At 43.6% G+C, this 23,094-nt stretch overlaps 3 protein-coding genes across 4 annotated transcripts; 2 read left to right on the top strand and 1 right to left on the bottom strand.

The window, feature by feature from the left end:
* Positions 1 to 2,091: 2,091 nt before the first annotated feature.
* Positions 2,092 to 9,760, bottom strand: pus10 (pseudouridine synthase 10). 2 transcript variants are annotated; one of them, XM_076091777.1, is made up of 18 exons: positions 9,436 to 9,760; positions 7,766 to 7,900; positions 7,379 to 7,663; positions 7,195 to 7,281; positions 6,875 to 6,909; positions 6,670 to 6,784; positions 6,423 to 6,484; positions 6,112 to 6,157; positions 5,942 to 6,006; positions 5,778 to 5,863; positions 5,538 to 5,663; positions 5,404 to 5,460; positions 5,228 to 5,304; positions 4,567 to 4,622; positions 4,343 to 4,460; positions 4,038 to 4,180; positions 3,412 to 3,511; positions 2,092 to 3,285 (listed from the first exon to the last, which is right to left on the bottom strand). In XM_076091777.1, the coding sequence occupies exons 1-18, from the start codon at positions 9,568 to 9,570 to the stop codon at positions 3,247 to 3,249; spliced, it is 1,767 nt and encodes a 588-aa protein (XP_075947892.1). In that variant the 5' UTR covers positions 9,571 to 9,760; the 3' UTR covers positions 2,092 to 3,246. The 2 variants fall into 2 exon arrangements, with proteins under 2 accessions (XP_075947892.1, XP_075947893.1); XM_076091778.1 differs by lacking the exon at positions 9,436 to 9,760 and adding an exon at positions 9,152 to 9,273.
* cct4 (chaperonin containing TCP1, subunit 4 (delta)) lies at positions 9,485 to 14,189 on the top strand. Its single transcript, XM_076091787.1, has 13 exons — positions 9,485 to 9,790; positions 10,456 to 10,508; positions 10,603 to 10,692; positions 10,824 to 10,932; positions 11,294 to 11,558; positions 11,658 to 11,790; positions 11,977 to 12,116; positions 12,205 to 12,301; positions 12,563 to 12,673; positions 12,799 to 12,929; positions 13,298 to 13,532; positions 13,783 to 13,896; positions 14,018 to 14,189. The coding sequence occupies exons 1-13, from the start codon at positions 9,673 to 9,675 to the stop codon at positions 14,030 to 14,032; spliced, it is 1,611 nt and encodes a 536-aa protein (XP_075947902.1). The 5' UTR covers positions 9,485 to 9,672; the 3' UTR covers positions 14,033 to 14,189.
* Positions 14,190 to 14,333: 144 nt separating this feature from the next.
* On the top strand, positions 14,334 to 22,921 carry fam161a (FAM161 centrosomal protein A). Its single transcript, XM_076091835.1, has 8 exons — positions 14,334 to 15,674; positions 17,460 to 17,731; positions 19,014 to 20,237; positions 20,501 to 20,668; positions 20,751 to 20,850; positions 21,233 to 21,372; positions 21,697 to 22,067; positions 22,258 to 22,921. The coding sequence occupies exons 1-7, from the start codon at positions 15,540 to 15,542 to the stop codon at positions 21,938 to 21,940; spliced, it is 2,283 nt and encodes a 760-aa protein (XP_075947950.1). The 5' UTR covers positions 14,334 to 15,539; the 3' UTR covers positions 21,941 to 22,067; positions 22,258 to 22,921.
* Positions 22,922 to 23,094: the final 173 nt, after the last annotated feature.

The raw sequence follows: 23,094 nt of genomic DNA, 5'->3' as shown, positions 1-23,094 counted from the left end.
TTAGCTTAGCTTAGCAGAAAAGACTGACAGCAGGGGGAAACAGCTAGCCTGGCTCTGTCAAAAGTTAAGAAAAATGCATCAAACCAACTCCTCTAAAAGCTGATCAATTAACAACCGTGCGATATCCTCAGAAAGGCTAAATAACAACAACACGAGGCTGCTGTTTCATAACCCTAGAATACATTTATTCAGATATGTTTTGAACTCGTGAACGAGGATCGGGGGAGGCAACTCTTCCTCTCTCATCGTCACTCGACCACCGAAATGAACAGAAATGAAACTTGTTTTAGTGTTTGTGAATTTGGAAAGATCGTAGGATTTCCTCAAAACAGGAACAGAAGTAAATACTATATACGACCAGACTGGATAGAGGTCTTGATGGATCCACTTCGGTTCCTGGTGTTGGAGACCTGACCCTGGACCCCAGTGGGGGTCGTGTTCTAAGTATATTTAGTCTAATCGGGTCAGTCCAGGTCCTGTTGCACAGTGTTGCTGCATTTTGGAGGAAACTAAGTTGTTGGCTGTTGGATTCGGTCCCCACAGGTCTGAAATGATGGACCCGGGAGCCTTTAGACCAGACTACTGAGTGAGTCCTGCCCTCTACTGGGCCCAGAGAAAACCTTCAGACATCCCAACATGATGAACTCACTGTGTAGATAAAAACTAAATAAATGTGACGTTTATTTATTTGGTTGCGTATCGACACTTTCCCCAAAAACACGCCAAATGGACTTTGTTTGTGGAGAATTCTGCCCACTTTAATCTGCTGTTCTCAGTCGACTCTTCAGGGTTCCTGCAACACATCCGAAGACTTCGGAGGAACAACTTCCAGGTCTTAACAAGCTGTTTGCAGTTGCTAAAGATTTTGTTTTTGGGGAGGGGGGGGGGGGGGCAAATCATTGTTTTCTTGAAGTTCATGCGCACACGTGATGAGAGGAAGAAAACGTATCGAAAGTCTCGTGACATTTATGGCGACTTGTGTGGGAACCCTGACGGCACACACACACACACATTCATTCCTTCATATTCACGCACAGATACACCAAGACTGTTGTTACACGATAGATCCGAGCGAAGAAACATTTACTTTATCACACTAACAGAAACGAGGCTTCCAGCTCCAGATGCAGGGCTTCGGTCCTGTCAGTATTATGAGATTTATTTACACACACACGTTTTTAAACCTGAACTGAGGGTTTCAGTACATCACTAATCATGTCACAGATCACGAGAAAACTGAGCCGTGAGACACTCATGTATGAAGACTGTGAGGACTGCCAGAAGAAAAGTCGAGTCGCCCCAAACTTCTTGATGTAAATATGCAATGCCTTTTCTTTTTGGGTCATTTCGTGGCATCTTGACAGACATAAACATGTTTTTTTTTTATTTTCTTGTGTGAGTGTACTTCCAGCTTGCTGATGAGAATAGTGACCGAAAAAAATACAACAAACGAAAAACATTTATAAAGGAGGAAAAAAAAATTAAAGACTGTCGAAGCCTGGACCCTTCCATTGAAGTTTTTATTTATTTCTCGGGTCGATGCACCGACTCGACTCGGTCCCCAAACATGATGGACTCGTGACTTTGTGAGGACTGTACCTGTGGAGTCTGCACCGTCACTTCTATTTCACCTCTTTAAAAAGAAAAAATACTAAAAAGTGGGACCATGAGGACTTTTTTTTGCAGTGCTGGTTTCATCAGGTTGTTCCAATCCCATCATCCTTTGCTCCTTGTACCCCCCCCCCCCCTCCCCTCCCTTTTTGTACCATAGTATTTTTTATTTATGTTGGTCATTCTAGGCAGTGTTACCTTGTATGTCGTTAAAAAAGGCACCTCTTGAAAGTCGCTGAAGGATGATGATGATGATGATGCATTAACTGAAGTCTCTTTTTATTCTTTTTTTTTTTTTTTGATCGTTTGCTTGTTTGTTTTCTTACCAAAACATTAGGGCAAGAACCCAGTAGTGGACTTGCGTTGCCGTGGTAGTATTTATTTTGAATTAAATTAAAAGAAATACATTTCAGGGTTTCTGCTGTCGGGACTCTTATTTAAAAAAAAAAAATATATATATATTTTTCTGCCTCTCAGAGGGAAAATGAACCTCGTGCTTTATTTGTTCAGAAGATGACGTCAACAGAAGATTCAAGGAAAACAAAACAGATTGAAGGTCAACGAACAAAAATGAGTTTTTAAGCAACAAACAACCTGCGTGCACTTCACATTAGAGCGTCAGCATGAACTGTGACGCCACAAACATTATTTTAAACACCTTACTTTGAGTAATATGAACAAAAGAAGTTATCTGTTAAACGTTGCCTAGTCCACCGTACAGGAACTCTAACCTAAAGAAAGTCATCTGTAACTGGCATGTTTTTAAATTCAAATCAGGAAATCTAACGTTACGTCCAAAGAACAAATTAAAAAGAGTTTGTTACTCTTTGATTTGGACTCAATGACAGCAGGAAAGTCGTTATCTTGTTGACTGACTGTGTGACTCGTCTCCATGCAAACCGTAGGGGAACATTTTTAACTTTAAAAAAAAATTAAAAATATCTTGAAGTAAGTTGCTTTAATTTGATATTTTTACGTCTGCTTCACCCTCGGCAAATATTTCACAATATCGGGCAGACAGCTCACGAAGGGGCCACCGTACAGAGAATTAACCTTCTGATTCAGTTTCCTCTGGTGCCACCATGCTAACACCTAGCCACCATGCTAACACCTAGCCACCATGCTAGTTGTTAGCATGTCGACTGACCTCAGCACTCGTCCCTCTGCAAACCGAAGGGGGGAAATCAAAAATGTTATTTATATTTAGTTATTTATACAATATTTGTATAATTTCACCTGACAATCATTTGTCACTAAGATGACAGACAAGAAAAAGAAAAAATATATATATATATATTGATTTTACCCCGTCAGGTTTGGTTTATGAGCGCTGAAATCTCACAGTAAACCGAAAAGTCCAGCTCAAGCTGAGAGTCTGAGATGTCCTAATAAGGCCACCGTACAGAGAATAAACCTTTTTGATTTATGACCTCCTCCTATAATAACAGAACAGACCAGTAGAGAGGGTTATGTGTATGTGATACAACTGAAGATAAAGTCGAGGGGAGTTTTGATCCAAAAACAAGCAGCCGGCTTCATGTTTTCAGTCTCTGACGCTCTGAACCTGAACCCTCAACACAAGATCCAGTCCTGCTGAGGTCCTGGAGGCCAGCGGCAGCGAGGTGATGGAAGCGCTCACTCCGGTATGGACGGAGGCCAGTCCACGTCCACAGACTGAGGGAGGAAAATATAGAGACACACACAGCTCACATTCACAATATATATTTATATATATATAAAGTAGCACTTTTTCCCCATCTTAATACGTGAAGGAGTGAGACTCTCAGATCGTGCTCTCACCTCCACGTCGAGCTCCAGGATGTCCGTGTCGGTCTTCAGCAGCACACACAGGTTGGGTTTGGTGCGACCGAAGTCTCCGTGGACGAACTCTTTGATGTAGCTGTTGGAGCGACGTTCAGGAGCAATGTGTTGACGAGGAATCGGTACGAGTACGAATGAGTGTTTTTACATTTCATGCTGATTCAAGTACAAACACATTAGCGTTCTCAAGATATACTCAACAGTACTCGTTAGTGGCCCATTTCAGATGAACATATTAAAACACTGGCTTATAATTAATGTAGCAGCTGTAAAGGTGGCGCTCATTTGAAGTACTTTATGTACTGCCTTCATTAAAGTAGAGTAGAAATATCAATTAAAGTACAAGTACCTCACAATTGTACTTCAAATAGTTTTGGTGCGAGTTGTCTGGTGTTGTAGATATCGGCTGTAGATGACGTCTACCTTCTCTCCGATACAACAAGCGGGACAGAATCTCCCTCACGTTTCTTTACCAGGTTATGGCTGTTGATTTACTTTTGTCTTGTTAAAGACACTCAGACTCGGATCCAAAGCTCCCAGCAGGAGATTAAAAACGCCTCAAGGTAAGATGATTACAGAACGCTCTATTATTCGTGTGAGGATACGTCCCGGCCTGCGTCTTCAGCTCCAGGTAGAAGTGATGCGAGTCCAGGAAGCGCGTGTTCATCCGGTGGACGACTCGCTGACGGACCGCCAGCGCCCGCCGGTGCAGAACCCTCAGAGGGGTCTTCTGGTCCAGAGTCAGATCCTACAAAGACGGTTACTTTATTCCTCGCAGCATCACGGTTACTGGATTTCCATTCAAACTCAAATTTAAGAAAACACACCAGTTTAAAATGAGGAATCTGATTAGGTTTCCACAGATCCATGGACATCTTTCAATATCTTTAAATATCGTGGCTACACAGACCTTGATGTCGTCGATGAAGGCGATGTCGTCGCTCTGAATGGGTTTCCGGGTCCAGACGAGCGCCGTGTACGACTTGGTTTTGTCCTCCTCTCCCTCCTTCATGCGACTCATGGCCTCCCTGCAGTTCAACACAGCGGTCAGCCGTCGTCTACGTTCATTCATCGTGAAGATATTCAATAACAACGCGGTTGGTGCAGTTTGGTTATAATTTACTATTTTCTCACCTGGACACAATCTGCAGGTCTCTCACCCGGATCTTGTCTGAAGACTCGTTGATGGTCTGTAAAAATAAAAAAACAAGGTTAGTGGTCATGAGAGGACTGTGTGTGTGTGCGTGTGTGTGTGCGTCAGTGTAAACAGCTAACACTTCATACCAGAGTCAAATATCTCAAAAACTACTGAGAAAACTTCCCAGAGGACGACTTAGTATTTTCAGTGACTTTCTAACATTTTAGTATAACTCTACCATCATCTTTTTAGACTTCAATATCAAAATCAATCACCGATGGACCACGCTCATAGCTTTGGTCTTTTGTTTTTAAATATATTTTTATATATATATTCAGTTTTGAGAATTGATGTTTCTGCTTCTTGCTGCCTTAAGAAGCTCAGAGGAGGAAGTTCAAAGACAATTGGATGCTCTTTGTGGTTTCGGCCTCCTGGAGATTTATTTTAGGAGGAAAACTTAATGAGCAGCATAAACTACCTTCTCAGGATCTTTACGGCTGCATGTACAACAACAATAAAACTGATTCTGGCTGTAACTGTTGACATATTTTGCTCGGGAACGAAATGAGCATCAGCGTGAAGGTTTAATGTTTTATATGAAGAGTGTCTGTGATGATGAGGAGGAGGAGGTTTTGGGAGTGAGTTGATGAAGACGACCTCCTGCAGCTGCTTCATCTCCACTTTGCTCAGTCTGGATCTGTGAGGATTCAGCAGCTCCATCGCAAACGGACGACCTGCCGGTTGAACCAAAACAAACAAAAAAACACTTCAATCTTCACACTTAAAGGTGCAGAAAAATGTAAAAAAACGTTTTAAAAAGTGTGCGTCTTCACCGTTTCCAAGAGTCCTGACGTCCACATCCTCGCGGCCAGACGAAGAGAAATTAAACCCTGCAACAGAAGGAAGAGGAGATCGTCAGGCTCTCCGGCTGCGGCCACGACCGGCCGTCGGCTCGAGTGGAACTCACCGTCGGCTCTGAAGGACGACAGGACGGGCGCCGCGATCAGCTCCTCCACCGACGACTCCATCCTCCTCTCTCCGTCGATCACCCACGGCGTCTGAGGCAGACTGCGGCTGTACTTGTTGTACCTCCCTGTGCAGATCATGAGTAACGGATCATGACGGGGGAAAAAAACGACCCACTTTTTGGTTCTGAATTTAGACAACAGAATTTAAAAAGAGGTTTTTTTTGTGCGTCCTAACACACCTGCGATAAAGATGGACACGTGGAGACACTGGACGTACTGAGGGCTGCAGCTGCTGGTCGGCTGCGCTGGTGGACACGCGTAATGTCTGAAAAATAAGATCAATTATCATTTTTAAACTTTTTTTTTTCGACAAATGTGAATGAGATGTGAAGGCGATGCTTACTTTAGGAAGACGGCGTCAGATATCTTTTCCAGAGCTTTGACCACCGCCATCCTGGTGAACACCGACTGCACACAGAGAGAAATAACAACATGCACAATGTTCCTTTAGTGCGCCTGAGGAGCGCCTCTTAATATGACAATAAAGTTGTTACTGAGCATCTCCTTCCTCACCTGCTTGTTCTTGGTGGGTTTGAAGCAGTCGGCACACGTCGACGCTCTGTGAGGACAGAGAAACAGCACACAATCATCTTAACCTCACGGTTACTGTTAAAGAGGTGATGATCCATAACTTTATTATATAAATGTGCTTTTAGTTATGCATGTTTTGAAAGTCATCTCTTTTGTTCATAATTGCTTTAATTGTTTCTGTTTTTACCATGTAAAGTTCATTTGAGTACCTTTTAAAGCGCTATAAAAATAAAATGTATTATTATTATTATTTAGTCAGAAATGTAACATCTTCACAGATTTTAGGGACTCACAGGAAGTGGCAGTCAGCGTCCGTCTCTGGGTGAGTGAACTCCACACTGACCTCGAACAAACTCTGAAATAACAAAGAGAAAGAATATAAAGTTAGACGTCAAAAGGAGAAATTAAAGGAAATTTAATTTAAATGCATTTTAAAAAAAACGTAAAACTGAGAAACAATTAAAAATATAAATAAAAATTCTAACTTATGAAGTTAAGTCTGAAAGCAGTCGTTTTAACATGAAGCTGCGTTTTGTTTACCCTGGTGACCACCGCGACGCCCCCCAGCTCCTTGGCGACCAGGCCCTGCATGATCCACTTGAAGGCCTCCTTCACCTGGACGGCGTTGTCCTTGTCGACCGCCATGCTCTTCTCTCTGAGTGAGCAAACGAGAGACGACCGGGACTTGAGATCGTGTGGTTCCGCGTGACGCAGATGACGCAGATGTAATCAAAATGTAATTTACCTCAATTCCTTCTTCACGTGAAGCCAACAGGAGTGCTGCACGATGTAAACAAAAAAAACACTCAACAACAGGCACAATGAAGACTTTATTATGTGGCAGCAACTCAACTTTAAAGATGTATTTTCCTGTTTGTCAAAAATACAAAAAGACCAAAACCATCAGTGAAGGTTTCTACTAACAAGTATTGTTTGTGTATCAAAGCCTGAGATCTCTTCTTCCTCTGAGCCATAGACCTCCATTAAAAACACATCAATGAGACTCACTGAACACACGCACACACTGTAGTTTATTTTGACTCAATCACACACACACACACTGACCTCGCGGACGCACAGCTGAGCAGGCAGAGACACCGACAGCACCACGGTGTCAAACTCGTACTTTTCTGCCTTGACTCTCTCCGCTATCTGTGAACACGGAACAAGAAACATTAAGCTCATCTGCACCAGAATACCATCTGTCATCACGCTGTCTTACAGCACACACACACACACACACACACACCTTTACAGCCTGAGTCGAGCCACAGAGTTCCTGGAGGATCCCCAAACACGCCACACACACCCTCGACTCTTCCTCCTTCAGTTTGACCACAGCAGCAGCAGCCGCCGCATCTTCCTCTGTCCCAATGGGCTCCAGTTTCACCCTTTTATTCGGTGGTTCTCCGGGTGCTTCTGACACTGCTGCATCATGGGATTTGCTGTTTTCTTCTGTGGAATCGGCTGCTGATTCCTGGGATTTGCTGTTCTCCGTGTTGCTGATGAACGCTTGAAGTTCCTTGAGCGTATCCTGGTGAAAGAAATGACACACGGTATGATGGGTAGCTGAGTAACTGGCATTAGGTGGGAGTTTTTAAAACATGAATAGCTGAATACAGAAGGTGAGTCTCACCTGTGGGGGTTTTCTGTAGGCAGCCTGGACGCTGACGCAGCAGAACCTGAGGACGCAGCGAGCGCAGCAGCCGGACGACAGCAGCTTCCGGACGATGGGTTTGTCCTTCTCCTTCAGCGGCAGCATGACTCCAGGCTGCAGGAGGAGCAGCGACGTTTGTTAGGAAAACACTCTCTTCAACAAAACAAAGACATTTTTCTTTTGTTTTTAAAACCCTGGTTCAACTTTCCCAAAGGTGAGGAATTAGAGATCTTCTCATCATCTTTGTTTTAAATTAAAGAATATTACTTTTTTTAAACATGGAAAGTAGTCTGACATCAGTTTGGGTTCTTGGAACTTGAAGCCAGTTTTAAACTTAATTTAGTCACAACATCCTCTGTGCTTTTGACCCTCACATCAGCCAGTTAGCCAAAAAATGATCAATTGATGACATAACAGTATATAACTGAATGTAAATGTGAGGTCCAGATTCATCCAGCCCAGTAAATGATGCCTTCAGCTAGGACTGGGCGATGATTCAAGAATCGTATCGAGATTAAATCATATGTTTGATACACAATCACGTTGATAACACACATACTTACTAATATTTCTTTAAAAATCTGATTATTTTGCCCCAAAGCTCTTAATTAAATGAGAAAATAACCAGTACTTTTTCATTTGTCAAGTATTCAATTCACACAGGAGTATACAAAACCATGGGGTTATTTCATGTAGAGCAAGTATTCATTAAATCACCAGAAGACTTTATCCAGATACAGTATATATCGCCATTGAGATATGAAATGACCCATATCTGGATGGAAGGTTTTGTACATGTTGCCCAGCTCTGCTTTCAGCTGTATTAACTATTTATATTGTGAAGCGTGAAGAAGAGCTTTGCTATAACAACATGTTGCCTGTTTGATTCCAGCTTGTTATTGGCTGTATTATTGTGAAACAGGAAGCTGTTCCTATTTAAATCTGCACACATGTTGATATGAATGGTGATTTATTTGTCTGATCTTTGTCTCTTTCTTCCTTTTCATACGTCAGTCTGGTTGAACTATTGTGCAGCGTTTTGTTCTCCATGTGCTAAACATAATAATTCATACAAAAATAGCATATATTTGTAACAGAGGACTTTCTACAACCTAAAAGCATGAATGACCATTCACAAATATAAACTCTGTACCCACACCAGTCAAGTTTGTGTTGTTGTCAGGAGATCCATAACTTTTGAACGACAGTGTGCATGATGCAGCTGGATAATCAGAATCTGCCCAGGAGGCTCAAAACAACCTAAAGCATGACTCCAGACTATGCTAAGCTAACGTGGCTAACACTGCGAAGAGAGGATGAGAACGCAAACAGTCGATAATAAATAAATAGTCGAAACAAACCTACCAGACACAGAGGTGGTGAATGAATGAAGATATAACGTAACAAAAACAAAACAGAGGTTCAGTTACTTGTTAACACGTTTCATCTAAAAAATGCTTCTGCAGACACAACAGGCAAAGCTAATCAAACCCAGATCAGCTTTTATCAACGCAATGAGAAATGTTCAGCTTTAGGAACAAAGCGGAGGCTACAACCAATCAGTCTTTAATACTTTAGCACATAATGTATAATATGGACAACAAAAATAAGTATTTTAAATTAAAATCAGCGTGAACGATTTCACTCACATCGGTAGTTGATGCCTTATGTCTGAATACGTCATATCCGTGCCGTTTGACAGCCGGGTCCTTTCTTCCTCTCGCTACGCAGCAGCCATTCGCTCTAGAAGTTTCTGACCGGTACCGGGTGGAGATACTTTTCATCTGAGTCCATCCGAAGCCGAACCGAGGTGTTTCAGCTCCGGGACCGTACCAGTCCTGTTCTGAAGACGTCCCTTAACATTTTCCATCGATTCTCGAGTTAAGATGCCCGAAATTATGGCGGCACCCAGACTATCTAACATGGGTAGAAACAAAGGAGGGGCGTATGTGGACCGCGACAAGCCGGCCCAGATTCGGTTCAGTAACATCTCTGCTGCTAAAGGTAAGTTCAATATTTACAGGAAATTTAAAAACCGCTAATGTCTCAACTAAAAACCTCACCTCTCATCCCAGTACCATAGCTGTGTGCACCGTTATTCACAGCCTGGTCCCACATCTAATGCTGAAAGGGCCATTTTAACACTCCTTGATAAAACTAAACACCACAAAGACTACAAAACCAGAGTTAGTTATTAATTAATTCAAAAATATCCCTTTTTCTATTCGGCATATGTGACATGCACCTGAAACTGCGATGCTTCCTTAAAGCTTCATCACTGAGCAGCATGCAGCACGAGACAACGTCTCTACAAGATGCTCATGACTCGACATAATCTCAGCTTCAGCATGCTCAGTGGCCCTTCTTCTTCTTCTTCTTCTAGTTCAGTGGCCCTTAGTGCTGCATGCTATATATGGCCAGACATTGGATGCAAAGGACCAAGTAATAAAATGTGTCTGCACTAAAAGCTGAAGCAAGTATTCTTCATGTTTGTAGTATTGACAGTAGCATCAGTTTGCTCAACAGACAATAATCACACAGACGGAGGAGAAATGTACATACAGTTAGAATATAGAGTCACAGTGACATCTATAACGGTACAAACAGAACAAGCCGATGAGTTGATCATTTTTCACCCCACTGACCCATCCCCTGCCTTGTTTCGCCAGCTGTTGCAGATGCCATCAGAACCAGCCTGGGGCCTAAAGGCATGGACAAGATGGTGAGTGATCCGATTTTTTTGGCTTCGTGCTATAACTTCACCCAGCTCTCCAGCGTCACACACGTGATTCTAAAGCTGGCGCCGTTTGTTTCAGATCCAGGATGAGAAAGGTGACGTGACCATCACCAACGATGGCGCCACCATCCTGAAGCAGATGCAGGTGCTCCACCCTGCAGCCAAAATGGTACGAGTAACAGCATTATTTTGAGTTTCATTAACCCATATCCCCATATGATTTACTGTGTTTTAAGATGAACTCATTTGAGTTGTTTTTTTCAACCTGGATTGAAATGTGTATGTGTGTGCCTTCTTCAGCTGGTGGAACTATCCAAAGCCCAGGACATCGAGGCTGGAGACGGCACCACCTCTGTGGTGGTGATCGCTGGAGCGCTGCTGGACGCCTGCTCCAAGCTGCTGCAGAGAGGTGAGAGCAATAACACAGACACTAAATTAACAGGAAGTTAATAACTGTTCAACGGGTCGTACTCGGTGAGGACGTGAGAGGAAGAGCTCGCTTGTTGTTTCCATCAATTGATTTAAGAGTTGTGCCTCATCCTGTGGCTAGTTCATATTTCTTTATTTTATAAAATGCCAGAAAACTGAATCACAATCCCAATTTCACGGAGCTCAAATTGACATCTTTTACATTGCTTGTGTTGTTCCACCTCACAACCAAAGAGAGCATTTGGCTTTCCTGCGTGATAAATGACTTGATTAGTTTTCTGCCGCTTGTCTGTTGTTAAATGGTTTCATCACTAATGTTAACGCGCCGTCCCGTCGGTCAGGTATCCACCCCACCACCATCTCCGAGTCCTTCCAGAAGGCGGTGGAGAAAGGCGTGGAGGTGCTGACGGGCATGAGCCGGCCGGTGCAGCTGAGCGACCGCGAGACGCTGCTCAACAGCGCCACCACGTCGCTGTGCTCCAAGGTGGTGTCGCAGTACTCCAGCCTGCTGGCGCCCATGAGCGTGGACGCCGTCATGCGCGTCATCGACCCGGCGACCGCCACAGGTGTCGACCTGCACGACATAAAAATCATCAAGAAGCTCGGGTGAGTCACGATTTATATCTCATGAAATTTCAGAGGGATTTCAGATCTGATCTGAAGTACTGATCAGGATTTCCCTCCCGGTGTCTCTTGTGTTTTCAGAGGAACCATCGATGACTGTGAGTTGGTGGACGGACTGGTGCTGACCCAGAGAGTTGCCAACAGCAGCGTGTCCCGTGTGGAGAAGGCCAAGATCGGCCTCATCCAGTTCTGCCTGTCTCCTCCCAAAACTGACGTGAGTTCTTGGAGGAAAGATGGCAGCTTCTCTGCTGGACTTTACATTTTTTATGTTGGACTTTTTTTTTTTTTATTGAGGGAAATGCGACTCAGTTGCATCTTTATTTTTTTTGTTTTTTTAAACTGCTGTCATGGTCCTTTTCCTCTCCTGACCTGCTGTGTGTTGTTGTTTTTTGTCGTGCAGATGGACAACCAGATCGTGGTGTCGGACTACGCCCAGATGGACCGCGTGCTGCGGGAGGAGCGCGCTTACATCCTCAACATGGTGAAGCAGATCAAGAAGGCCGGCTGCAACGTGCTGCTCATCCAGAAGTCCATCCTCAGGTACAAAAAGAATAAGATGCTGGTATCAACGTGCTGTCAGCCTCCATGTAAACGTGCTTCGTACTAACAACCAGCTGTCTGCTCGCAGAGATGCTCTGAGCGACCTCGCCCTGCACTTCCTCAACAAAATGAAGATCATGGTGGTGAAGGAGATCGAGAGAGAGGACATCGAGTTCATCTGTAAGGTGAGCGTCGTTTATCGTGGACGTTAAGACGCTTCATCGGATTCTTCTTCTCTTCGTCGCGGTATTGGGAGTAGATTATTATTATTTAAAGATAAACCAGTAAAAAGAAAAGGAGAATATGAACCGTCTTCAGTTTAAATGAGCTTTTACATTTTTGCCGTCTGTCTTCATTATATTTTTCGACCGTTTAACTCCTGCGTCTAACAATATTATGCGATTGTATGGCAGTAAAGTAAAAACAAAGTCTCTCCTCCCCTCCAGACTCTCGGCATCAAGCCCATCGCCCACATCGACCACTTCCTTCCGGAGATGCTCGGCACAGCGGAGCTGGCTGAGGAGGTCAGCCTGGACGGCTCCGGCAAGCTGGTCAAGGTAGGAGATCTTGGACGAGCTGATTTTAGAGCAGTTTTTTCAGATCATTGGAACACTCGTCCGGCACGAGAGGTGGAATGTCCGGACGCCTGCTGTAAATATGTTTTGGTGTCGCTCCTCCTTAGATCACGGGCTGTGCCAACCCCGGGAAGACGGTGTGCATCGTGGTTCGAGGCTCCAACAAGCTGCTGATCGAGGAGGCGGAGCGCTCCATCCACGATGCGCTGTGTGTCATCCGCTGCCTGGTCAAGAAGAGGTCGGTCATTTTTCTAATACAGCCAGAGTTCAGGCACAGACTACCCTCTTACAAAGGCGCTCCTGCAGCGGTTCATCCTGCAGGAGCGTAAGAAACAGAGGAACAGCACTTTGGAAAGCTCGCCAATAATTCACTCCTGGTTGTCTCAGCAACTTGGCCGGGGAGCATTCACACATATATATATATATATATATATATATATATATATATATATATATATATATATATATATATATATATATATATATATATATATATATATATATATATATATATATATATATATATATATATATATATATATATATATACATGGTATAATTATTGATTTCTTTGCATTAACCTCTCCATCCTCCTCCCCCCCTCAGGGCTCTGATAGCCGGCGGCGGCGCTCCAGAGATCGAGCTGGCCGTGCGTCTTGCAGAGTACTCGCGCACTCTTGCTGGCATGGAGGCGTACTGCGTGCGGGCGTACGCCGACGCCCTCGAGGTGATCCCCTCGACGCTGGCCGAGAACGCCGGCCTGAACCCCATCTCCACCGTGACGGAGCTCCGCAACAGGCACGCTCAGGGAGACAAGATGGCCGGCATAAACGTCCGCAAGGTCTGCTCTCCTTCTCCCCTTACGTTACATGTAGTGAGGATTACAGAGACGGAGCTTTAGTGCCAGAACAATAAGTCCGTCAGTCGTTTAATATCCGATGGTTGGTTTGTTTATCGTAGGACATTTAATATCCTCACCACACACTTTCCAACAGGCTGTTCATCCTCTTGTCATTTCTACGTTTTCTTTTGCTGCATCTAGACAGATGTGTCTGACCGGTTTACTGTGTGTGTGTGTGTGTGTGTGACAGGGAGGAATCTCCAACATCCTGGAGGAGCTGGTGGTGCAGCCGTTACTGGTTTCCATCAGCGCTCTGACCCTTTCCACAGAGACGGTCCGCAGCATCCTCAAGATCGACGACATTGTAAGATTTAACATCACAAACTGTAGATGGAATAGTTTAAATGTATTTACAGCTGCTCTGAGACTATATTCATGTTGAATCTGAGTGAAGTCTGAAGTAAGAATCTGTTTTTGTTTTGCAGGTGAACACCCGATAAAGAGATTAGAGTCTGTCCACTGAGTTTTGTCCACTAAGCCTGCTCGTACTGCGAGGGATCAAAAGACTCTGTCGACGTCTGTCTGTTCAGATTTCCGCTGTAGTTGTTACGTTGCATCGTTAAATTAAAAGAGGCTTCTTTTTTTGTTGACACTCCAGCTGTTGCCTGTGTGATTCTTTTTGCATTGCAGTGAGATAAACCTCTGGGTCGTGGCCCAGTACTAGTGTGTTAATAGTATACAAGTAACAGGACTTTATTATATCTTAATGTTGGTTAGAGAGGATTTTCAAAGGATTTTTTTTTTTATTGCCCCTATAAATCTGAAAAATGATTCCATATAAGTTTTTTTTATTTTTTTATACGGATAAGCTTTGCATTTAGCAAGAAAATAATTCCTTGTTTATTCTGACATCTTTTAGACCATTCAAGTTATATTACGTGTTGATTAATGAATTTGCCAACAAGGCAGTATGACATCACAGATCATTGAGTAAAAAGGACACAAGAAAAATAAAAGTAAAGTTATGTAATTTTTGTTCGAGCCAGGAATGCCATATTTACATACACTTCACAAAACAAAATGTCTCAAAATCTGAGTTTAACAAAAAATGTAATAAGTTTTATATTAATGATCTGAAGTCTATTTTTATTAAATTGTAAAGTTCTACAAATATTCAGCAGTCTCTAAATCCATACGTTTCTATGTTGTTGTACTCTACACCATATTCAGAGGTACAACTTGTACGTTTTACTGGACTACCTTTGTTCAGCTTTAGTTACATCCCAGTGTGCAGTGAAAACATTTATCTCCTGAATGTTTGTGATGAACTGAAGGACCAGTATTCCTGTATATATGTCAAAAATGTTTTCCGGCTTAAGATAATCAGAATGTATGTGTACGCATATAAGGAATTTGACTCTGTTTTTTACCTTGCTCTCAACGTACATACACAAGTTTACAAATAAACAAGAAAAATATAGAAAATAAAACGAGGACAATAAATATATATATAATTATAAAATTAAATTATATTAATAAATAAATCATAAAAAAATTTAACTAGCTTGTGAAAATGCGTCTTCACAAAGGTTCTGATTACTTCTTTCACCACTAGATTAACTATCGTTAATAAATGTATTAGATTACGATGCTTTTATTTTGTATTGAACTCAACCTCTGTTCTTTTCCTGTCACGCTCCGTCGTCACTTCCTGTCCCAAACGATCTCCGCTCCATTGATCAAAACAATTATAAATAAGTAATAAAAACAGTAAAGACTATTAACTAAGTAAAAACTCCACAGTAACTAAAGTATAACTAAAAATATTAATTAATTTCCTATCACGCTCTGTCGTCACTTCCTTCCCAACCAATCTCCGCTCCGTTACTAAGGAACCAACCTGCTGCCTGGATAACCGACACTCAGCACGTGGACAGCGACTCACTGACTCCTCTTTAAAATACCGTATATTTAAATACGTTAAATTAACAAACACCACAACGGTCCATGGCGAACCCGCACCGGACAAACGTGCTGGTGACGTCGTGTCTGAGTACGCCGGTAGACCCTCACACCAGAGCCCCGCTAGCGTCCTACGAGAGGCCGAGAGGTCACGGGATCAACCGGGACCACGAGAAGGAGGTAACGGGAAGGTGTAACCAACAATGTTCTCCGTTTGTTTAAACCTTTGCACTACTGTTTAGATAGTTAATTTAATATTATTATTATATTTCATTGTATATATTGTGCTTTTTTATACTTAATATTTTTTTATTTTACTTTGATTGCTTACCTGCATCATAATGCTGCTGTAGCGAACAAATTTCCCCTTACGGGATTAATAAAGTAAATATCTATCTATCTATCTGTCTGTCTGTCTGTCTGTCTGTGTCTGTCTGTTCAGCATAATGAGTACTTTAAGTACATTAGGCTGATAATACTTCAGTAAACAACATTTTGGATTCAGGACTTTTACTTGTATCCCAGTGAAGTATTTTTACACTTGTACTTTTACTGAAGCAGAAGGTCTGAGTACTTCTTCCACCGCTGGTAGTAGTCGTGGTGTGAAGCTACACTTCGACTGCTACAACCTCAACTTTTAGTTTAAAACTTCTTCAAAACGCCTCCTTTGACCTATTACAAATGAGCCCGAACTAAGATAGGTCTAATTAAAAGTCTGGTAACTTAAAATACAACAATAATAACAAAACAATAACATAATTTAAATACTTCCTTACTGGTGTACTGCATGTACATCTAAAGTGCTAAATCAATGTAATTGAATCCCATTGTCTTCTAAAACAACAGTAAAGAGATCAATACCTTGTTCATTATTATGCAAAAAAAAGCATTTTAAACTCTGCAACCATAGACAAAAGATTTGTGACAAAACTAGAATTGTCCTTCCTCGCACCTCAGTGCAAACAAAGAGTATTAAAGTAGTTAATTTGAACTTAATCCTACACATTACTGATGCTGTCAACCAGAGATTTAAGATCACAAAGATCCACTTTGTCTGAACAAAGTGGATAAAGTTTAAAAAGACTTTTCAAATTCATGGATTCATTTTCCTACTGAAGAAATGACTCCTTGTATTTATTCCAAGAGCTTTTAGGCCGTTCACTCCAGTTCTAATATTTAGTTACATATATATTTATATAAACATAATGACATAATCATGTTATAGTAACAAACATTCAAGAGGAAAAATTAAGAATAGCTCACAAGATAATAAAACAATTGATAGTTATTTAAATCACAGTACTGCCTCTCGTCCTGACTTAATAAAGTTGTAATACTTCATATTTTTCCAGTTTACTTGTTTTAGTTTTTCAAGAGAAACAGACCTCGTCCAGTCAACAGGTCGGTGACAGTTTCAGGTCGGTCCATGTGCTGGAAAGGATTGGACCTGTGTATAATTTGTTGTCCTGACTATTTTTAGACATCCGTCTTGATTAGATTACGCTCTGTTCGGTTTATAATCCCAAACACTTGATTATCTTTCGGGCATCCACGCTGCTGCCCTCCCGTGCAGCGGGGTCCTCAGCGAGGACAAACACCTCCTGACAATCAATTTGAGGATCAATAGAGCCAGACAGCTGATGCACGTGTGTGTCGGTTGAGCTCGCTCATGGTGAGCTGCCCTTTGTGCTGCTCCACCATATGGCCCTCGTCACTGTTGTTAATAGGCTTAGACCTGGAGGAGCCTGAGAGCCGCTGAGCAGGGCTGCTCTGCTCCAGGAGGCCTGCTGGTTAATAGCAATGTCCTGGAGGCCTCAGGCTACATCTCATATCATGATATATAAATAATATAATGTTTCATTGGTTTCCCACTGAGGTCTCCCCTTGTCGTCTGCTTAAGATTCACAGAAAACTGCCGCTGATGAACGGCAAATGAGCTTAATGTGACTTTTAAACCCTTTTCAGCTGGAGTACGAGGACTCGGGCTCTGACTTCTGTGATGAGATCTTTGTGGGGAGGGGCGTTCCTCACATGACGACGGACTACAGAGCACCAGCAGACTGCCTCGACCTGAGCGAGATCTTCTTCTCCAACGAGGAGTACTACAGCAAGCTGGAGGAGCTGAAGAAGGCCCACCTCCGCACCATGGCAGAGCTGGAGAGCATGTATCGGCGGAAGCTGCAGCTCAAGGCCATGGAGCCTCTGGACATGACGGTGCTGGAGACCGGCGGGCACAGGTGGGTGGCTGATGGTCAAGAGTGTGGTTTGTGGGACTCAGAGTTAACAGTGTCGAGTTTCTCATGTGTGGATGTTTGTGTCTCTGGTATTTTATGGCTTTAACACAGAGAGTTTCTTTTTACAACTGAACTAAAACAAAAAGACGTGTGTGTGAATCCTTGATCTTACTCTATTTGGCCTTAGAGAGGTGCTAAAATCAAGATGTTATAGCGCATCTGTTCACTTAAATCACATTAAACACCAAACACACTCATTCACTCTCTGTGGTATTCAGACTGTATGTAGTTTTGTTTTGTGTATCCTGGATTTTGAGATATCTGAAACGTCTGCCTGCTACAATAACGGAGGTCAGTGGTCGTTGGTCTGTGCTGCTTAAAGCATTGAAACACAAACAACGGCAGCGTGTCTGAAATAATGTGAATTTGAAAGTAAAATAAAACACACAGCTGTGGAATGCTTCTTTGATGGATATCTCTAAACCTTAAAACATATTGCAACATTTTCAATCTAGTTTTTGATTGATGTGTGATGTATTTCAAACTATCACTTTGATTCATTAAATTGTGTGCTCTATGTTATATTAATTATACAAGTCTATTTAAAGCGGAAATTATAAATCAATTAGTGGACGAACAGAAAACGAAGCTGTCTCTATATTATGATAATTGATGTTTGAGTTGACCAAATGTTCAGCATTTGCCGGTTTCAGCTTCGTCAATGTGAGGATATGCTGCTTTAATATCTTTAAACTTTATATCATTTAATATCAGCTTTGGTGTGTTGGTCAAAGTAAGTCATTTGAATAATGTCACTTTGGGCTGTGAGAAATAGTGAGGGACATTTTATTATATTGCCCAACATTTTATAGACAAAATGATTAATGAATGAATTGAGATCGTTATCGGCTGTAACCGCTGCATGAGCTCAGTGCAGCTCACCAGTGGGGCACGCTCACGTGCACTAAGAGGCACGCGTGGCCGGCCCGGCTATGTCAACAAAGAACAGAGAAGCTCTGACTACAACACACAAAGAGGAGGAGGGACTTCCTTCTCTGCTCAGGTAAACGTTCCTCCACTATATCTCTACTTAGATAATAATTGTTTGCGTCTATATTATTGCTGTGAATATCGTACAGAGACCCTTGAACCTTTTTTCACTCATGTTTTTCCAAATGAACAGTTTACTTCATTGTGATACGGTGCGTTTGAGTGATGGTGAGTAGTTGTCTGTGCATTAGGTGCTTTGTCATATTAACAGTCATTGGTTGATGTTTTCTGTTAGGCTCCCGTGGTCAGACAGCAGGCCGGCAGCTTCACGCCGTTTGAAGAAGTCGCACTCTGCTATTGAACTCAGGAGGGGCTCCGGACAGTCGGACTCTTCAGACGAAGATGAAGACGCCATCAACGATGTGGAAAAATATCTTCTTTTTTCCCCTAAAGAGCACATCAGGAACATGTGGCGCGACTTTAAGCTGTCCCCTCACAATCACCACATGTCATCGTCCTCGCTGCGCAGCCTGCCGGCAGACCAGCGGACACAGGGAAAGGGAAAAGGGAGGAAGAGGCGGGAGCATGAAGACGGAGAGCAGGAGCTTTGGAAACACAGACTGACCATCCCGAAACCGTTCCAGATGATGCTGCGCGAGGCGGAGAGGCAAAAGCGCCGCACAAAGACGCGCGCAGAAATCGAACAGGAGAACGCGGAGCTGCGACGGCAGCTGGAAGAGCTGACCGAGTGCCAGAGGAAGTTCCGCGCCAGCCCCGTGCCGGCTCACGTTCACCTCCCGCTCTATGAGGAGCTGCAGGAGCGCAAAGAGGAACGACGGCGAACGAGAGAGCGAGAAGATCAGCATCCTCGATCCAGCCAGAAGCCCTTCAGCTTCCTGGAGAGGGAGCGACTGAAGAAGGAGCAGAAGCAGCTGCATCCGCAACAGCCATCCGGCCAGGAGAAGGTCAAACCCTTCAAGGCCAAGCCCGTGCCCAAGGCAGTGTACGCAGCGGCGACAGGGGAGCAGATGAAGGAGGAGCAGCTGTATCGGTCCATCAAGATACAGATGAGAGCGCAGGAGACGCTCCACAGCGCCTCCATGCCTCCCAGCATGCTCGCACGGCGACTCAGCGACCGCAAGAAGACCAACGTCGACGGCGCTGCGGCCGAAAGGGACGACAACTTCTCCCACAGGCCCCACATTAACACAGAGGTGCCCGACTTCAACGCCAGCTACCGACGCTTCCAGAGACACCTGGAGAAACAAAAAGACGTGAAGCCCACGACCGCATGTGAACCCTTTGAGTTGAGGACGTCGCGCATCCCTTCGCACCGCGAGCGCATCGTGGCCGACATCGAGAAGGAGCAGAGCAGCCCTCGGATGCCGCGCTGGCCGTACGTCAGCCCCGGGCCGTCTCGGAGGGAGAACTCAAGTCGGTGTTCGTCCCTCTCCGGCAGCCTGGAGGTCCTGCCTACCAAAGTCACAGACGCCAGCAAGAAGCGCGAGGAGGCCGTGAGGTACCACTGTAGGACTCCAAAGGCTCCCACCATTGTAGTTGTGAGATAGAGACAGCCTCAGGACTCAAATGTCCAGTTTAGACACAGTGTTTGAAATCCCTACAGGATGAAATCTTGTGGAACTCCTTTTTCCCAACGACCCCACACACCCTCCAAAACCGTTTATCCAACCCCAATAGCACTGTCCGCCCCTCCATCCCTCTGAAGTCCCCATCCCAACCAAAACCTTCCTACATCTGTGACCCGACTGTCTCCCTGAGTAGAAAGGTGCTGGAGCAGAGGAAGAAGGCTGATGAGGAGGAGGAGCTGTGGAAGGAAAGGCAGAAGCAGAGGGAGAAGAAGCTGCAGAGGGTGGTGTTGAAACGTGCCGAGGCCAACGACCCCCACCTGGCTCTCTCGCAGACACACCCGACCAAACTCAGAGAATTCAGGTACCAACGTGGCTACCGCGTCAGCTGAGCTGCTGAGCTGTCGAATGAAATGCGACGATCCACAATCTTGTGTCCTCTGCAGGAAACAAGAGCTTCAGCGCAAGAAGGAGTACCAGCAGGAGATTAAAGAGATGCAGCAGAGGGTGAAGGGGAGGCCGCTGCTGCTGGAGCAGGTCGCACAGGTGAGCGCCGACCTCAGCCTTAAATCAGACCAGCCTGCTGTCCTCCATATCCTCCAGATTTCTGTGTGACCACCTACTCATTTAAAGGCACAGACACAGTGTCATGACAGCTGATTGGGTGCCTTCACAAACAGGACTATGTGGTAAAACAGGGGTTCTCGATCTCGTGTAACTTAAGGCCCATTTCTGATTGTTAAAAACACATTCAGAGGACCAGCTGATCCATTGTGTGTCACTGCATCCCAGCGAACGTCAGATAGCTAACGGTGGCGAAACACGCTCATCTCTACCTGATGAAGTGCTGAGACCGCCGCGGTAATATTCCTAAAAGCTTTGATTGGCAGGTCATTGTTTACACCGACTCTCTGAACTTTGATGACAGAGGAACGCCAAGCAGGCAGCGGAGAAGCGCTACACAGACGCTCTGTACGGATGTGATCTGACCGAAGAGTTCATCAGCAGCAAGGCGGCGAAGTCGGGAGCCACGCGCGAGACGTCCACGTCCAGTGACAACAGACACAGGTGAAGCCGTGAAAACAACACCGAGCAAAGAAACTCCAACGTGGTGATAGACGTCACACGTCTGGGAGGGACTGCAGTTATCAATGTCAGAAATAAGCTCATAGTTTCAGGTTTTCAAGTTAATTATTGTCATATGCACAACTAGGAAAATCTTGGATCCACAGCTGCCTTGTTGTTTTTTTGGTTGTAAAGCTAGTTTTTCTTTTGCTATTTTGAAAATAACTGGCCAGAAAATAGTTTGCGTGCTTACTGTGAACAAGCCCACAGACACACAACACTAACACTACTGACTCACAGCTGATTTGGTTCCTTCTTGTTTGTTAGCGACCCAGAGGAGCCGGACATGGGGTACAAACCCGTCCACTACAGAAAGCTCTTCCTGGACGACGGAGACGCGGAGGCGACTCCAGACCGACGGGACGGAGGGAGCCGCAGAGCTCCACTGAGCCACCGCGACGGAGAGGACGACGATGGCCGCTGTTCAGAGGAGAGCTGCCACTACTCGGACGATCATGAGAACTATTCAGACGACAGCGAGCACGACGCCAGACAGCAGGAAGCCGGGTAGTGATGTCACCATCAAGTGAGGAAGAACAGTGAAGAGGAAGCTCCCTATCCCTCAAATGATCAGATGTTATATTTTATAGTAAATATTGTGCTCACAAGAATGGAAAATGTGACATCTTTAACCTGAGGTACATATCAAATACTAAATGCAGTTCTTTTGTTTTTGCTCCATTTTGGGGATTTTGTGAGGGCACAATAAAATCCATATATTTGCAGAGTTATAGATTTGTTAGAACGTAATCTACGAGCTATTATCCTGCAGATTCAAATGTTTTAATATTATTTGTACAATTTAATGAATCTGAAAACCTTTCACAGACTTCCGAGCAGAGAGCCACCGCCTCCACAGACGAGAGGATATAACAACATCTACAGCAGTAAAATACAACACAGTACATTTAGCTGCTAATACTTACACATACTTTTACTTCAGTGATGTTTTGAATGCATATCTTTTACTTCTTCCACCGCTGTTTGAGACACACTGCACTGAACCGGAGCAGCTAAATGGAATTTGTCCGTCATGAATTTGATTATTTACAGCTTTACTTTCCCTCCTGACATAAAATTACTTTAATAAAAAGGCCGAATTTTAAGAGGAAAAAACACACACATGCTCTGTGAACAGTTTATTGTCATACAGGTGAAATGTGTTATTACAGTAATAATGTTTGTGTAATGTTTATGGCTTTCAGTTATTGATTTGGGGACATAAATAATTGTGTAATTGGTCGTCACTTTAGATAAAAGGATGACATGTTCGACTTCACAGAAGTTGAGTAACATTTATTGTTAGAAATACTTACTCATTGTTTGTGTTTTTCATCATAACCTTATGTCACAATGGACCATCTGCAATAAAGACACTTGTGCAAAATCAACAAGTTTAACATTTTATTTTGTTTGGATATGTGAAAGTACTAAATGCCACACTGTGAAATAACTCCACCACAAGGAAAAGTCCTGCATTTAAAACTTTACTCAAGTAAAAGTTCTGCAGAAAAATGGCCCCATGTCAAGTGTTTTTATTTGTATATATTTGGATTAACAGCTTTGTGTGAATGCTGAGAGGGTTTTAAAATAGTTTATTTAGCTTTAGTTGTTAACCTATGAAGGAACACTTCATCCTTCAGTTTCTCACAAACATTCAAAGTC

Source organism: Anarhichas minor, unplaced genomic scaffold (assembly GCF_050575085.1).
Source record: "Anarhichas minor isolate MPS153535 unplaced genomic scaffold, ASM5057508v1 ptg000014l, whole genome shotgun sequence".
Taxonomy (NCBI): domain Eukaryota; kingdom Metazoa; phylum Chordata; class Actinopteri; order Perciformes; family Anarhichadidae; genus Anarhichas; species Anarhichas minor.
The sequence above is the reverse complement of the archived record's forward strand: the minus strand, read 5'-3'. Positions and strand labels throughout refer to the sequence as shown.